The sequence below is a fragment of the Buteo buteo genome, chromosome Z (genome assembly GCF_964188355.1).
Source record: "Buteo buteo chromosome Z, bButBut1.hap1.1, whole genome shotgun sequence".
Lineage (NCBI taxonomy): Eukaryota > Metazoa > Chordata > Aves > Accipitriformes > Accipitridae > Buteo > Buteo buteo.
In genome coordinates, this window is record NC_134204.1 from 9,581,369 (window position 1) to 9,598,403 (window position 17,035).

General features: G+C 39.2%; 1 protein-coding gene across 1 annotated transcript in view; it reads right to left on the bottom strand.

Moving 5' to 3' along the window:
* Positions 1–17,035, bottom strand: part of KIAA1328 (KIAA1328 ortholog) — a 189,841-nt gene that overhangs the window by 102,644 nt on the left and 70,162 nt on the right. Inside the window, 1 exon segment of the mRNA XM_075020054.1 lies at positions 7,198–7,325. Coding sequence (XP_074876155.1) covers positions 7,198–7,325 — 128 coding nt within the window.

Consider the following 17,035-nt stretch of genomic DNA (forward strand, 5'->3'; position numbering starts at 1 on the left):
GTCCTTAAAACTTCAAATGGCAAACTGTGCATCAGAAAAACTTTAACTTTTTGCAGTTCAAAATGAAAAACTTGAGCTAAATCTTAGGGAATTCGGAGCTAACTCAGAGAGATATTTCTGCAGGCAGTCATCCTGGTACAGACAGATAAAGAATTCCCACCTTCTTGGCTGAAAGAAAAATCACAGCCCTGGCTTTCATGAAAAGCCTTTCTGCCATACAAAGACCAACCTATAGTGCCCCAAAACGATAATCACCTGGCTTTCATTAAAGACACTTCTAATTAAACAGCTTGATCAACACACAAAAATGTGTGCTTTGCAGGCAAGAGACAGTAAGAAATTTATCTTTCAGTATAATAATTGCTAATATCACACTACCTGAAATTTAAACTGATTAATAAAGGTATTTAGGTTATGAAGTCCTAGATTAGTCTACAGCCTCTATTTGTTTCAACAGCAAGAAATAGCAACTCTAATCGTTTCCACTTTAAGAAATAAGGGTCCAATTGTTGGACTATTGCTACTGGCCCAGAAGCATTTTCACTTTTTACCAAAATAGATTCTCACAGGATGACCCTTCTCTTGAAGGGTTGGTGAAAAGAGAATACAGAATAGAATCACAGAAAAATTCAGGTTGGAAGGGAACTCTGCTAGTTATCTGGTACAAACCTCACCAAAACAAGGCCACCTCCAAAGTTACATTAGGTTGCTTGTTCAGTTAGGCTTTGAAAGTCTCCAGCACTGGTTTTCAACAAGTCAGGAACTTCAGGAATGTAATCTTGATGACAACATACAGGACCTGCCACACTTAGAGGAATCTGAGAAGTCTGTTTCCAGGAGCTGGTGAATCAAGGAGGTTGGAAGTACATGAGAAACTGATTTTCATGAGTCTCAACTTTTTAAAAAGGCCAAAGACAACAGAACCAAAGGGCAAGTGCATAGGTCAAGGACTATACAACTGAAAGTGTCAGAATATGAGTAGGCAGCTGGGATGTTTGCACTCCTAATGGCTGTCAGGTAAACAGGTAACTCCACAAAGCGAAGAGTAGAACAGAAGTTTTCTTCCTCAAGGCCCATAGCATAATACAAAATCTTTGACTGCAAGTGCAGTCTTATGAAGCCTTGCATTCACTGAAGAAGTCTTTACTCTCACTTCAAAAGGAGATTGAGACGATGCTGGTGAGTATGGTCACAATGCTTTCCCAAGAGCCACTACAAGGGTTATACTGAAGAAATTGCAATATCCGAGCTAAGATTTTGTAAAGTGCTTCTCAAGGACAGGCAGTCCTGCTACAAATTTCTCAAAGTCTCATAAAAATCCAGATATATCATTTCACAATAGTAACAATATCATCAGAAGTCTACAAGGCCAAGAGAAGGTTTTCCCGGAAAGGAAGGCACTGTCATCTTTCCAGATTTATCCCCCAACAGAAAAATACACACCAGAGATCAGTGTCCACCTAAGGAAAAGATTTCCACAGAAGGTACAGTTTTTAAAGCCAAGTGGATGAAACCAAAGGAGGCATCTTCAAAGAAAAGAAAGAGAAAATCAAAAGACCCTAAAGAGACTAGAGACAACGCTGATTCACGACAATAGAACAAAGAAACGGTGAACTGGCACAGAACTCGGTTAAGCAGTGAACAGCTCAGACCTCGTTTAAGCACTGAGCTGAGAGTGAAGTGCTTATCACCACGAATACAGCATCATTCACAGCATGCAAGTAGGCGGTGCTTTTATGCGAGCCAAACGTTTCTACTATGGCATACATTTCCAGGGGATTGAGTGTAGGTGAGTTCTGTTGTGAATGCTAGCAATACGCAGATATTTCAATACTGATGTTTCCTCTTCATTAAATATTTATATTCATCTGCATTGCTGTTTGGTGTTAGCATTTTTTTGAAATGATAGGTAAATTAACTATGACTTAGTAACCTAGAGGTGAAAGGAAAAAACATGATTTTTCTTCATCCTATTACAAGGTAGTCTACTCCAGACCACCCTAAATTTGAAATATCATCACTGATCTCTTTGAACACACATGAAGAAGCACACAAAACCTGACATTCTCAGTAGAAAACAGAAAGAACGAGGACAAAAACATTATCTCCTTTTTACAGATAAGAGACTCACAGAGAGAGATCAGAGGATTTGCCAAAAGTAACACAGGTAAGGCCAGGCTATTCCCTATATTTACTCATGCTAAAACTCTGTCTCTGTCTGGCCTCTTAAAATTATTCCAATACCCTTGAGGTCCCCAGTCAAATTAGTTCTTTATTTATTATCCCAGTTCTCAAGTATCTTTCAGATGGGCTCATCCATTGTTCCAGTACAGCTGGGTAAACAGACAAAGTCAATTCTATCATGCAGGTTTACCTCATAGCATTCAAAACCCTTTGCATATGTGGGATTTTTTTTCTTTAAGCAAGCTAAGAATGTCTTTAAAGGTGACCTGTGTTGAAAAAAAGAGGAATGGGAAAGTTTGGGGACAATCAGAAAGGAAATGCTTCTGAAAATTTACTTGTTTCAATATCCTTTTCAAAGGGAAAGAGTAATAAATCTAATAACCAATGTTTGAAGCTTCAGTGTGTAATCACCCTTATTAAGGCAAAAAATGACGATGATATGGACAAGAATTTTAGTCACTGACATGAAAAGAAAGCAAGGCTTTCTAGTCTTTCCAGGAAAAGTCTTCCTTTAGAATTTACTGTGAAATGACACCACAACTGTGTCAACAATTTTTAAAATGAACAAGCGATTCAAGAGAAATAGTAACATTTAAAAAAAAAAAGTCTCCCCCAAAAGTTAATCTTCTTAAGATTTTACAATCTTCCCAAAGCAGACCATGTCTTTCAGTATGCCTGCACAGTGCTTAGTACACAACAGTACCTCATTTCTGATGAGAGCCTCTGGCATTACTGAAATATAAACACCAAACAGGAGACAGACGACATAATACACAAGAAAAGGGGAGAGCAGAGATCCCATTGAAAATAAATTCTTGATATTCCTTTCTGTCTACAATCCCACCGCGTATCTGTGCCATTTATACACAGTGGGGAAGAACCAAACCTTAAAACACCTACACAACAAGAATTTATGTAAAGCAAGAGAATTAGCAGCTGAGACTACAGGTATTATCCTTCTTTTAGCAGAAGTAGCTCAATAATCCCAGTCCTGCAGAAACTCAGCTGTCTGTCCAACTATTGTGACTCAAGTCCTACCCTGGGCTGCAGAACATCTACACATTCATCAGCCAGAGACTTGCCAAAGTAAACTGGATTCTTGCCACTGACATGGCAGTGAATTAGCAACTATTTAACTAGGTCAGACCTGATTACCTAGAACAAGGGCAATTTTCTTTACATCTCTGTGTAAAGCTTCTGAAAATGGCAAAGACTAAACATTTGGGGGCTGCCGAAAGAACATCCAAAAATCATTTTGATAAACGAGGTTTAACTACATTTTAATATGGATGGTATTTTCTACTAACATCAGGGCAGAAGCCTATTGCTCAGTAGAGCTCTTCACTTCCTTTACACAAGAGCTATCTCTTTGAATCTGTCTGAGTCAACTTTAGTGACCACTTTAATATTCACTTTACAATTAATGCTTCTTTTTATGGGTTGGTAGAAGGTAAACCAATTTCAGTTTGGCTTCTAGGTATTGAATTTATTATTAAAAGTTATGTACTTAAAACTCCTATAATGAAACCAGAGGCATCATGAGATATTAACCTAGAGTTAATGCTGAGAAGGCCAGTTTGAATAATTCAATTCATGTCACCTTAAGTATCTTTTCAAATGGAATTAACTTTATCTCACAAAAAAAGCAAGCTCCATGTTCCAGTTACTGATTATTGACTCCATGAGAGTTCTGTCTTAAATCATCTCACCACCATCTTCCCAGAAATTTTATTTTGGTGCTACCAGAATGCTTCTTTAAATTTTGAGGGCTGACTTTCGTTATAAAGAAGCAATATTAGGTAAGAGGAAAACGTGGTTTCAGAATTATTGCTACCGTTAGGTGCTGCTAAAACAGACAAAAATAAAAGTTAACACCAAACTATCTGCATTAGTTCAATGTAGCTACAAACCAGGGCTGCATTTCAGCCACCCGCACACAGCTACTGCAGTCGTTGGCCTCCCATACAACTCCACCTCTTTTTGCAACAATGCAACAGATAACAGGTCAAGAAAACTGCAGAGTTACCAGACAACTGCCTCATTCGAACACAAAGCCCAGCATTTAAACGCTGAAAGGAGATGCTTTCAAATAGTTATCCAAGCGCAGGGGAAAGTGACAGCTCGTGGCCAGCATTATTGTACAGTAAGAATGAGGGAGCCAGACAGACGAAAAGCAGGTGATGTTAAGATATAGGTGTAGCATTTGAAATGAATCAAAACAAACAAGTAGGAAAAAGAGGGGAAAATGAAGAGAAACAAGAAAGAGCAGTTCTTAACAAGCAGAACAAAGAAGTGCTTCAATACAGAGTATAATTGTGCAGTCCCATGTTTCTGCAAGACACAGGAAAATCAGAATGACATCTTACATTGAAGCACAGATGCCCCGGTAACATCAGCAGTCCCCTGAAATAGGAAATGCTGATTACCTCTCCTAGACAGTTCAAAGAAGTGAAAACTAGGTAGCAAGCTAGTATCTATTGATTTAAAGCCAGACATATCCAGGATTTCCTTAGCCCAGCCAACAACAAACAATAGGGAAAAGATTCCCAATGGATCAGGATTCAAACAAAACTCAGAAAGGCTTCTTTTAGCCTAATATTTAAACAAGGTGGCTTTTTTTTTTTAAAGTCCGTCTTAAAACAAAAAGAGCAAGAGCATAAAAGTTTCAGCAGGGCAGAGAGCGCTGGTACAGGCAGCAGCACTCAGAGCAGGAGGAAAGTTTTCTGGATCTGTCGCCCTCCCAATTCTTATCTCCAAAAAATCCCTCCCTGCTGCATTCCCCTGTGGCATTCCCCATTGAGACAGACACGAGAATGCAAGCCCTATGCCTGGCTGAACTACTGTGTTAAGACAACACTCAAAGAGAACAAGAGACCTATCACGACCCTAAGAGCTCACAGTTCAGGTATTAAGACAAGAGACAATATCACAGCAACAAGAGAAATCTATGAAATAATAGTCCAACAGGAAGCAGACCAGTGGCTCTTCTTCGGTTTTGATAGATATCACATTAAGGCATGTGTTAGGGAAAGAACCGGCACAATGAGGCAGTCCTGCAAATCTCTCCAGTTTCTGAGCTGTGAGGAGAAACATAGCATGAAGCACTTGTTTGGAAAAAAGGTAACAATTTATAAAGCCGAAAGCATTCAAGATATAAACAGCTCTATGCCTACCAGGACTGCAAAGAAAGAGAAAATTGTAGAGGAAGGCCAGAAACATTAGAAATATTTGGCAAGCCATAAGAAAAAACAGTTGAAACATGCATTGGCAGGTTCTTATCTATGCCTACAAAGCTTTGCACAGGGCAAGAGGGCTAGGGTAATTTCAGACCTACTAGGCTGGAGCTGTAGACTAGGTAACCATAGAAGAAATGTCAAGCCAAACCTCAATATAATACCTGAATTTGCATTTGTGGACAAAAGTACCTTTAAGTATAGAGAAAAGAAGTAATGGGATCAAAGACAAGCTTGATAGAACTTTGCACATGAAATCAGAAAACAATTTCAGAGAATTCTCTGTGTATACCTTGATAGAGCGATTAGGAAGACAGAAGAACAAGAGCAGATGAATGTGGATTGGTGTACCATAAGATGCTGATTTGACAGTTAATGGGCTGAAGGTTTCCTATTATCTACTTCTACACTTTTGCACTGTAGATGTGATTACACCAGATACCTTCATACTAGGTGCTAACCTGGTACAAGATAGGTGTATTTGAAGTTGAAAGGCTAAAGGTGAAAGGTTAAGCATGGCAAAACTTAAGAGGTATTGGCATCATCCCAAACACAGCTGCCGCAGTGCTGTTGGACTGCATGGGCTCCTTTGGACTGTTTTCCAGAGACATCCCCAGCAAGTTGCATATCACAGGTAAGAACACAGGCATCATCCATTCTCAGAGAAAAAGGTTCTTGTTTTGAACTCAACGCCATCACAAAATGGATGGCAGATGAAAATACAAAAGAATGGAAACGAAATGTTTGTAAAGGGTAAAAGCCTGACAAACAGCTCAATGTCCAACAACATATTTTACAAAAAAAACCAAAACAAAACAAAAAAAAACTTCAGCAGGATAAAAAATTATTCCTAATGCCAATAAAGTCAGAGAAGTATTGCTACCTGCTTCCTGAGCAGAATTAAAAATGACTCCTTCCTTCACAGGCTCCTGTCTGTGTAATTTTGTTAGTAGGGAATGACTGAAAGGCCAGAATCAGGCCACTTTCTGGATCCTCTGAGCCCTATTATAAGCCTTTAAGACTCTTCCAGCGAAAGAAAGGATCAAGGTCCCCACCTATAAAAAAAAGGAAGCTACTGAAAGAGAATAGCAGGTAAGAACATCCGGTAGAGCACTTGCATAAGTAGCCTTCATTTCCAGGGTATAATCTGCTATAAGCAGGGATGCAAATCAAGTACAGAGCTATAAGAAAAAATATCAAGCAACCATGTCTTCAAGGCTTTGGGCGTATGCATCTGAGACACATTACCACTTAATTTAACACATTGCATCTCTAGTCAACATTTTCTGTTTTTAAACTGCATATATAATTATAGGTCTTCTATAAACAGCTGAAATCAGATGGGCTGCCTTACACACTTGAGAAAGCTCTTACTGACCAAATACATCATCTGTAATGTCCTTTTCAATCGTCAAAAGCCACAGTGAAAATTTGAAAGGCTGTATCTATAGTCACTGCAATTACTCTACTGTTTAAGGAACAGGACAGAAAACAGAAGAGCATCTTAACAGTTTCCTTAGCAAAAGCATGGTTTCCTATGATTCCTACTCCATTACAACATGGTCAATTAACTTCAGCTATTTTATTGACCCAAAATTTGGGTTTTTTTTTTTGTTTTCCTGCAATCCACGTATTAAGGGAAGGACTCACGGGAAGCCAATCACAAAACAGTATTCGATACTATATTGCAAGAAAACACACTTAAAGTTTAGTTCTAGTAAAAGAGAAAAGACGTTTTGAAGATGTAATTAAAAAAAGGAGATGGGAAAGAAGAGCTTACCTTCTGCTCCTTTTCTTTGGCAGCACTGAGTTCAGAAAGGGAGAGCGATAGTTTTTCCTGCTGCTCAGCTAGGTACTTCTGATAAAGGCTCAAAAGTTCCTGGCATTCTCTGTACTGCTGCTGCAGAGGTGAGACATCAAAAGTTAAGGGAAAAATACTCTTTAGTGAATAGTTAGAGTCAAATATATATGAACTTACTCTGTGTAAATCTGATTTACAGATCCGTAAACAGTTCAATTTAAAAACAGATACTGTGTGTTTAAGTACTGCCTAATGATGACAAATCTGCCTAGAGATGAACGTTCAAGTACAACTTTCTCTCTACTCAGAGAGTGGAAAAAGAATTGCATCAAATTCTTTTATCATTGGAAAAGGGACAGCAGCAGGAGGCAGGTGATGACATTGTTTCAGTTGGAACAATTACAACCCTCTGATTTGTATTCAGCAAAGCCAGACACTACCAATGTTTATTTATAAATAAATAAATAGCCAGCCAAGTAAGTAAATAGTCTATTTTTAAGCACAGACATGGATTCACAAGCCCACATACCCAAATCCAATCTCTTTGCTTGAGCAAGAACACCTCCAAAACCCACAGCCACAGATGCAGCGCTACAAGCTTTTTAGAGACCAGCAATGATTTTTGGACAGTAATCTGGAGAGGCAGCAACTGTGGTGTTTGCAAGGATATTAGCAAGCAACAGTGTCCTGCCTTGCTTGCAGCATTGAAATTCCAATAGGAGATAAATCTGCTCTTCACCTGTCATTGTGTAATTCCCTCCCTTGCTCATGTAGCATGGTAAACCATTTATGCTCCCCTCTCTCCCCCCTCACTTTTAATTATGCATGCAGATGGGATAAGGGCTCGCTGTCCAAAGAGATTACTCTGAATAAATACTTTAATAACAAGTCACCGCAATTAAGGTAGGGAACAAAAACTTCTTCAATCTATAAAATGGTGTTGAGTTACAGATTTCCTTAACATTTTTATGATCTAATCATTGCTTCTGGGCAAATTCATGTTGCAATCATTTTTGCCAATCATGGCTGCATAAATAACTCACTGCTTTGTTATTCCCTATTATGACCCTGAGGTGTTTTTTTTTCTTTTTTTCTTCTTCTTCTTGTTCTTTTGGGGGCGGGGGAGGCCTTGCCAGGTTTTGTTTGTTTGTTTTTCCTTCCCTTAAATAAAAGGCGACAGAGAGAATAAACGAAACATTTTAGGAAGCAATAGGAGGTTATTAAACCTCGATTTTTAAATCAATCAGGAGACCCCCTAGAACACCTTTGCTCAGCACCTGGAAATAGGGTAGGGTACAAACAATAGTCTAAACAAGCTAATTGCTTTCCAGAGCCAGCCTGCCTGAAGCCTGAGCTATTTTACATTTCAGTTCATTTTGTCAGAGAGCACCAAAAGGCTGAAGTGATTTGTGGTAGTCTCAGGAGTCTCTGCCAGCTATGATGTATATAAAAGAAATTTTTTATTCCGGTTGTAACCATAGGCAGTAATGTTTATAGTAGGTGAACATATTAGCCTGGACGCAGGGCATGAATTTTACTCTAGAAAAACCAGTTCATTTATACAGCCTAAGAGTTAAATGTCGGTATTTTAAGACAAATTATAGGGAAATTCATTTAAACCCATGTTATGTGGCAGAATATAAAAACAGACAGTCTTATCTTTATCAATTTTTTACAGCCCTCTTAATTCACTTTGCTTCCAGCAACCCCTTCCCCACAAAACAGATTTTACCCTCTTCTCCCTCCAGCTAGCACACTGCTGGCACAAGGAACGAGTACCCCGAACAGCCTTGGGGCACACGACTGATGGCCATGCACCTACCTTTACTCTTGCCACAGTGTCAATATCAGTCCTTCTGGAAAGCTAGGCAAGATTGCCCTTACTCCCAAGCTTAGCACATATATGGTGCAAATGTACCATATAAGAGATGCCCAAATGGTGTTTTGCAGACTGAAGAGCCCTTGCTGTGTACATGATGATACCACCTCTTGCTTGCAGCTGCCAAATTTATTTAAAATACAGCTTAAAACATGACAAGTAAAATTAACATTAGGAAAGCATGCAAGCAAATCCTAATTGTCCAAGGGTCAGTTATGTGACCATGAGTGGGAAGGGCAATAGTTAACATGAGCTTGAACAGCAACTGAAATATTCCTGAAATTCTTGTATGATTCAGTCAGCATTGTAACTGCTAAAACTTCCTGTGTTAGAAGATTAAACCTTGTCCAATCACACAATCATTCTACATTAAGCAACATATTGTTATAGCCACCATAGTCTAAGAGTCCAAAGCCCTGCTTTGCTTACTAAGTGAGTAAACACGAAGCTTCAAATGGGGAGGCGGGGGGCAAGTTCATTTGTTTAAGACGCAAGCAGAATAGCTGTAAATATGGTAATTCTCCATAATGTGCTGGTACATTTACTGCAGAATATGTTTTCAACAAAAAAAAGCCTTAATATTCTTAATATTAGACCTTACTCTTCCATTCTATTGAATTTTGCTAAAAGCAGCAAAATTATCTCTTTTTTCCCCCTACAAATTAGCCAGGCAAACACAACACTGCCACAAAAATATTTAAGTCATTCAGATACAACAAGGGCACTCACATACTATGGCAATACAGTCTTTAGACAAATACATAGGTAATGACAAATATTTTCATAATCCACTTTAAAAAGAAAAGTTAAGGGTGAAAAAAACCTATAGGAGAACAAATCCTACAGATTTGCATTCCACAGAAAAACTAATGCACCTAAATGCTCACATCAGATATTTCTTCATGTGTTCAGGAGCACAAATATTGGATTTACAAGACGTTAGTTACCTGAGAGAAGTGGTACTTGGCATTTCACTGAACAGTAGTTTTATGACCAAGAAAAATGCATTTGAATGTATCTGAGTAATACATTTTATGCAGTTTGTTAGTATTAAGTTGTATGTAGTACTAAGGTTGTATATGGCGGGGGGGGGGGGGAATCAAAATCAGAAATGCAAAGGTTAAGATTTCAACAGCCACATTTACATGTCATACTGCAAGTACTATATATTTTATAGAATAAATTAGTTAATTTCGTCAGTGAATGTAAGTCACAGAATTAAGAGTTCATTTATGGCTCTTAAGAGATAATACCTCAGTGGAGATAGAGTTGGCTTTGAGAAGAGGGACTGCTAGCATGCAGCAGTGGCATGCTTACAGAGGCCAGGAACAGATTTTCAGGGAGAGGGACGTTAGGCAGGGAACAAAGAGCTTTTTCTTAGAGGTGAAGCTTCACAAGAAGGCACAGCCAACTTAATGCTCAACTGCTGCCAAAGACACACTCCCACTCGCCCCCCCAGTCTCACTCTCTTCCTCTGCACCAGCTCTGCAGCTCTCTCAAACCCCTCACTCACTCCAAGGGCTCAGCAAACTGACTCGGCAAGGCAAAGGCTCAGTTAAGCACAAGACCTGGCACAAAGCGAGCAGAGGGAACAGGCAGCTGGGAGAGGAGGACACCTCTTCCAGCAGCAGTGACCTGTCTGGTAGTGTCCATCCACCCTGCAAAACCTCAACCCTACTCTTTTTCCAGGTCTACTCTTAAGCCTCAGGCTTTTAAGTCTGCTCCATGACTACACCTGCTACTCCCAGCTTACTCCTTGCTGAAATAATTTTAGCCCTCTCACAAGCTGAAGTAGGACAGCTATGGTTCCTTGCTTCCCCAGAAACTTGGGGGGGGGAGGGGGAGAGGTGGGCAAAAAAGTGCCAATCTCTAGCATACCCACTGACATCCTGTACTGCTTCCAGCACGCTGTTTCCACTGTCTCTTTGACTGCAAGTGAAGCCCATCTTAAAATCTGAAGTGTTCAGGTTTAGACCATTGAGCAACTTCCTAGAAAGATTTTGAATTTTTACACATCAGCCTCCCTAACCTTCTGTGAGCCATGCTGACACTACAGCAAGCATTTCAAACACCCACTGGTCTCTTCATCTACAGTCGAAGTTTTCAAATGAAGCCAACACCAGGCCACACCACAAGAGCTACTTGCTGAAGTTCTCCGTTTCTTAAATCACTTTTTGTAAGAGGAAAAAAAAAAAAAAAAAGAAATAAGGTAGAGGACCTTCTCTTTAGCAAGAAGGTTTCTTAAGCCTGTATCATTCAAGCAGAAATGTTTAGTTTTACCTCACTTTATTTTGATGAAAAAAGAAAACTAAAGCAGCCTCCAGTCACAGGAACCTATGGAAAAAGTGTTCTAGAAGCTATTAGCAAGGGAAGAGAACACTACTAATGAGATTTTTTGGCAATCAAACCAATAACAAAGGCCCTGTTGTATTTTCAGAGTGTTTGTGAGAACTCCTCACCTAGTGACTCCTTCCTCAATGGCTTGTCACAAGCACTTTTGGGACAGGCATAAGCTCTAGTGTTCCCTTTTTACACATGGGAAAACTGGCACAGGGAGTCTTCAGACATGTCCGTGTACACAGCTGCAGCCCAGCTGTCCCACACTCCACAAGCCAGCTCCAGGACACAACTCTTGCAGCTATAGGGTAAGTTAGCACAGCTCAGGCATAGCACTAACAGACCAGATTCATCTTGCACCTGATTAGCTTAGAGTGCAAGTTTGCCTGCACTCACCCATGCAGACAAACCCTAAGAGACTTCCCAAGCATCAAACAAGATGCCCAGGGATGACTAATTCCTATAGTCCCTGACTATATTTCTGGCTTGGACCATCCTTTCACCCAAGGCTGCATACTCCAACTCCAGTCCAGAAGAGAACACAAGAGCTAAAACTCCATCTTCAGCAACAAGATACTCTAGTCCCATCAGCCCCTATGTCCAATTGAAGATACTCTGCATGCTCAGAGCTATTACAGAGATATGCAAAGATTAATAAAGCAAACAAAGGAAGGAAAAAGTCAAACACGCACACGTTAGATTTAAATTTAAATAAGGTAGCAATAACTTACACTTTGTGGTAGAGATAGAAGAAACCTTTAGTGATACAATTTCGGCACGTGATGAAAAAAGCTTTTTGACATCTGCAATCATGATCTAGTAGCCACAAAACACTTTTTTTTTTTTAATCCCTGCTTAAGGACATGCATCTAGAAAGCTGACTAGTTATCATCATAGTGGCAGTTTCAGCAAAGACCAAACTCTTCACTACCTCAGGTAGACCCTTCAGGACAACGGCTGAGAAAAAACTAGACTGAGAATGAGACACTGAGGAAGTACCACTGACGCTAGGTTGCTGAAGCTAGACTGAGCACTGAAAGAGGTCTTTGGTTTACAAAGAAAAATCTACTCAGATAAGTTGCAGGCAGACCTGAGCTTGTCTGCCTGCCCTCCAACCAGGTGTGTATAAGCCAGACCCATTCAAGGAGCCAGGCACAGCCACAGTAGCACATCATCAAGCACTTCATGCCTGATCTAATTTACCTTGCTTTTATGTTTTTGTGTTTGGTTTTTTGTTTGTTTTTTTTTTTTTTTAGTTTGGCTGCAACACCAACATTACACCATTTCCAGAATGTGGCTGGGCTGGACTATGTCTGGCAACTTGAACAATGTTAAAGCAAGCTCATATAAACACACGCATGTTTAATAGACACACCTCTACATCTATAATTTTGGCACCTTGTAGTACTATGGCATTCCACTGCACTGTTACTCAGTAGCCCAAAAATGCCTTAAAATGCTGCTGCAAGAGTAAGAAAGCATTTCACCAAGCTCAAGCAAAGGCTAAGACCCCACATAGCTGGGTCTCCAAATAATACTGTCCCTGTGTCTACAACTAAGGCTCAAGTTACACTTAACTGCTCATAATACAAGGAAACAGAATTTGCAGAGCCCCAAAGGCCCATGACAGCCTCGTGGCAAATTCTACTACAAGTGTGCTCAGTTTGAAGTGGGCCCACATTTCTCCATGCATCATGCAAGCATATATTTTTCAGTATTTCGACACATGAGGCAATGAGGTTTATCTTATACCTTAATATTTTGCATATCAGTAGGAGAAAGATACCACGCCTTTTGGAAAAGAAGCAATATGTATGTCACTCTGATTTCCACCTGCAGGCTCTCTTCTTCCTAACCAAAGAAAGGATTAAAATAATGCAGCTTCAACTACTTACATATGAAAAGTCATATGAATAAAAATAAACTGCTGGTATTAATGAATTAACATCTAAAAGGAACACTTTGAAATATAAACTAAGATATTCTAAGCTCTTTCCTTTAGCATTAAACAATTACATACTTCATTGGAAGCTGACCCACATTTAATTTTAAAATACAACTTGTGTTTAATACATATACAGTTCTGTGCTTTGACAATCTCATCTCAGAAGAGCAACAATAGGGCTGAATTGCAGAAATCAAACTATCCAGGCACAGATCAAAGTCAACCCTAACATGTTTCTTCTGCCTTAAAATTAAGAGAAATAAGTGGCTTGAACCTATGTGAATCACTGTTCTATGAAAGGGTAAAGACTAGTAACTTCTATGAAGGTTTATTATCTAAACTCTGAAGATGCCGCAAAGACTGAAGGTAATAAAATGTTTTATGAACAACTTCACTTTGCTTGTTCTTATATAACTGAGTTTATGTGGACTCCTTGGCACAGTGATGCTAAGAACCTGTAGGGAACTTTCTACACATTCAATTTTCAATGTATTAAAGAATCATTTGGCACTGGTCTGAACCTTATGAGCCTTCAATTCAAAACACAAAATCTTTCTGATCCAAAATCCTCAGGAAGCACACGTCTGAAAGCACTATAAAGGAAGTCACATACAATATGATAGAGTGATCTCCAATCTGAAGCCCAACAGTTACATTTTAATTTACACTTGAATATTTTAATGTTGTTATCCAGTCAGTAAATTAACTCAAGATGAAAGAATAAAAAGGGAAGATGCATAGGGAAAAAGGTCACAAGGTCCACAAAAGTTAAGAACTTCACTCCTGTTTGAAGCATCAGCATTATGTTGTTGAATGCCACAGCTCTCATATAAAAGGAATCGCTTAATACATGCCCATTCTGTTTGAAGGGAAATTAAATTTACATTCTTTGGGAATATGGTATTGTAATTAGTTCATGACTTGATTACACTTCGAAGTGAGCCAAGACTGCATACAGCGCATACAAATTAGTTAAGTTATGGTTATGTACCTAAAGAAAAGCTACAGAGTTAAGAAGGAAGTTAGGGACAAAGCCAGGGAAGTCCTTTGGAGCTTTCAGGAAGCATATGTAAAACATGAAATTGAAATCTAGTCTCTGGACTTACTGATGTCAGGTGGGAACAGAAATAAAAAATGCAGTTTCCTAAACAGCTGAATGAGTTGTTTTCAAAAAATAATCTTTCCATCTCCACCCATACCACCTGTAAGGCAACTGTTAAAACTGATCCAAAAAAAAAAAAAAAGCAATGAAAGATACAAGATTTCCTACCCTGGTTAAATTCACCAGTATGATTTATTCCTAGTGCTTGTAATTTTTTTAAATTTCTTTTATAGACAGCCTAAGTTTTGCATCATCTACCAATATGCTGTATTCCACCTAGATGATGAAATTCCCAAGATTGCCTTGAACATACTGAAAAATACTGAAATACACAATATAAATATAGTGCATCTAAAACTGGCCAAACAAAAAGATAGCCAGTATGATTTGAAGAGAGCAAGGAAAGCATTTAAACCTAAAACTAATTCCCAACATAGCACATGAACTCAGAGAAGTTTCTATCATACTTTCAAAACGGAAAAGCACTTTAGAGTACAGGATTTGATCCTATGTATCAAAAATCCTTTTCCACAGGATATGCCAATCAAACTGGACAGCTTATCTGCCATGTTCTCTGGTTCAAAGGTGGGTAAGGACAAAAATATCACACACCATCATATGCCAGCAGATATGCCTGGATCAATAAATGCAAATACCATCTCAGAGCTTGCACTTCCCATTCCAAGTGGAAAACACATCTCCAGCCTTATCTTCATTAATACAAACAAAAGGATACTTACAGGCAAAGAAAAAAGAAACTAAAGGTTTATTCTGCAGCCTGGCTGTGCTAACAACTTTCTTCTAGTGAAAAGGAAGGAAAAATGCAACACACAAAAGGCAAGTTATGCCACTACACACACTGGCAAAAACATACATTTTCATGATAATGGACATAAAGCTGATGACAGAAGAACTAAGAACCTCAATACACAAAATGCAGATCCCACAGATAATCGTAACAAACTACTGGTCCTGGCACGGGCCATAAAAATTTTTACTTTTGGCTTAAGAACTGCAACGGCAGGAGATTTTCCTCATTGGCAAGGAAGAGTTTGTTCAGAACATACTCGGTCCTTTCAGGGGAGCTCTGCCAACTTCTATAGCGACTTTCAGGATTTAAAAATTTCCTTTGGCATTTGCTTAGACGGAACAGCTACCCAGCCACTGGAAACTCTTAAGGAACTTGTTACTTACGTATTTGTCTATCAGCTGGTAAATGTACAATCCTTTTTTATGGAGAAAAAGAAGCCAGGAGATTCAGACATATGCAATTTCTGCGCAAAACAGCCCCAGCATCCGAGCACAACACCACACATTTCATTATGTATGACAGAAAATAATCTCAACCTGTGCTGTGTGAGAATTTGAAGCCAAAAGAAGGTATCGCACCTATAACCATCCACACAAAAAGTGTGCTATTTTTTCCTTTTACATATTTAGAGTGCAAAATTAAACAAATAAAAGGAACACTGCATAATTTAGCTTTCATTTTCTATCAAATTGCTCATAATTGTAACCATAAAATGATAATATTCTACCATATGTGCATCTGCAAAGCCGACAAAAGCACTGGTCAGCCCCTGCGACAAGAAAAATGGACCTGACGCTCCACCTAGTGACCTTCCTGGATAGTACTGCTCTCCTGACTGAACTTGCACGGAGCACTTGTTAAATTTAGAGGTTAACTTTGTTACAGAGAGGGATCTCACACATCACTTTGCAACATGAAAATCCGCTGTGCAATCCTCCTGCTACCGTTCTTCCTCAAATTACACTCCCCTCCATCCACATAGGCAGTCACGGCTTTACATAAAATATGCATCACTGCAAATACTTGCTGTTTTAGTTGCAGGCCTTTGTGAGAATTAAAAAAAACCTTTCACAGTTGCCACCGTTACTGTTTACACAAAGCCATTTGTCATATCAGTACTACTTGATATTAAAACAGACATGTTCTTTACTCTAATTTGACAACAGAGCTCCTGGCAGAAGCCTGAGGAGAGATAAGGTGCTTTTAGCCTATATGGGAATTGAGGTATCTGAGAAAGGATGCACACACAGCTGTTATGTTTAGACACAGTAAGAGGAGTTATTTAACAGGATAAATGTGAGCTCGGAGTCAGCTGCATTGAGGAAAGGGAATGAAGAGGCAAAAGAGAAATGGAATGTAAAACCTGAACTTACTGAGAGCAGAGCTACAGCACCTCCATCTCAATTAAAGAACATGCATAGTAAATCAAAAAGGTGTCTGCTTTGCAGGGAATGAGAATTTAAGATCACAAAACATCAACTCATTTTGTAATGAAGCTTATCAGGTTTGGTCTTGGTTACTATCAGAATAGAGATCACCTGAGAATACACAGTGGTGTCTGTCTTGTTGCTTCCTCGCAGGAAACCATCAATCATCACTCTTAATTTTTTACACTTGATGTCACTCACTGAACCTTTTCCTTACAGCCCTCAAATGGGAATAATGCTGATGGAGAAAAAGAGACTCTCCTTCGGCCAAGCTCCCACCACTCTCAGAATGAGAGATTCCTTGTTCGGGCCCATA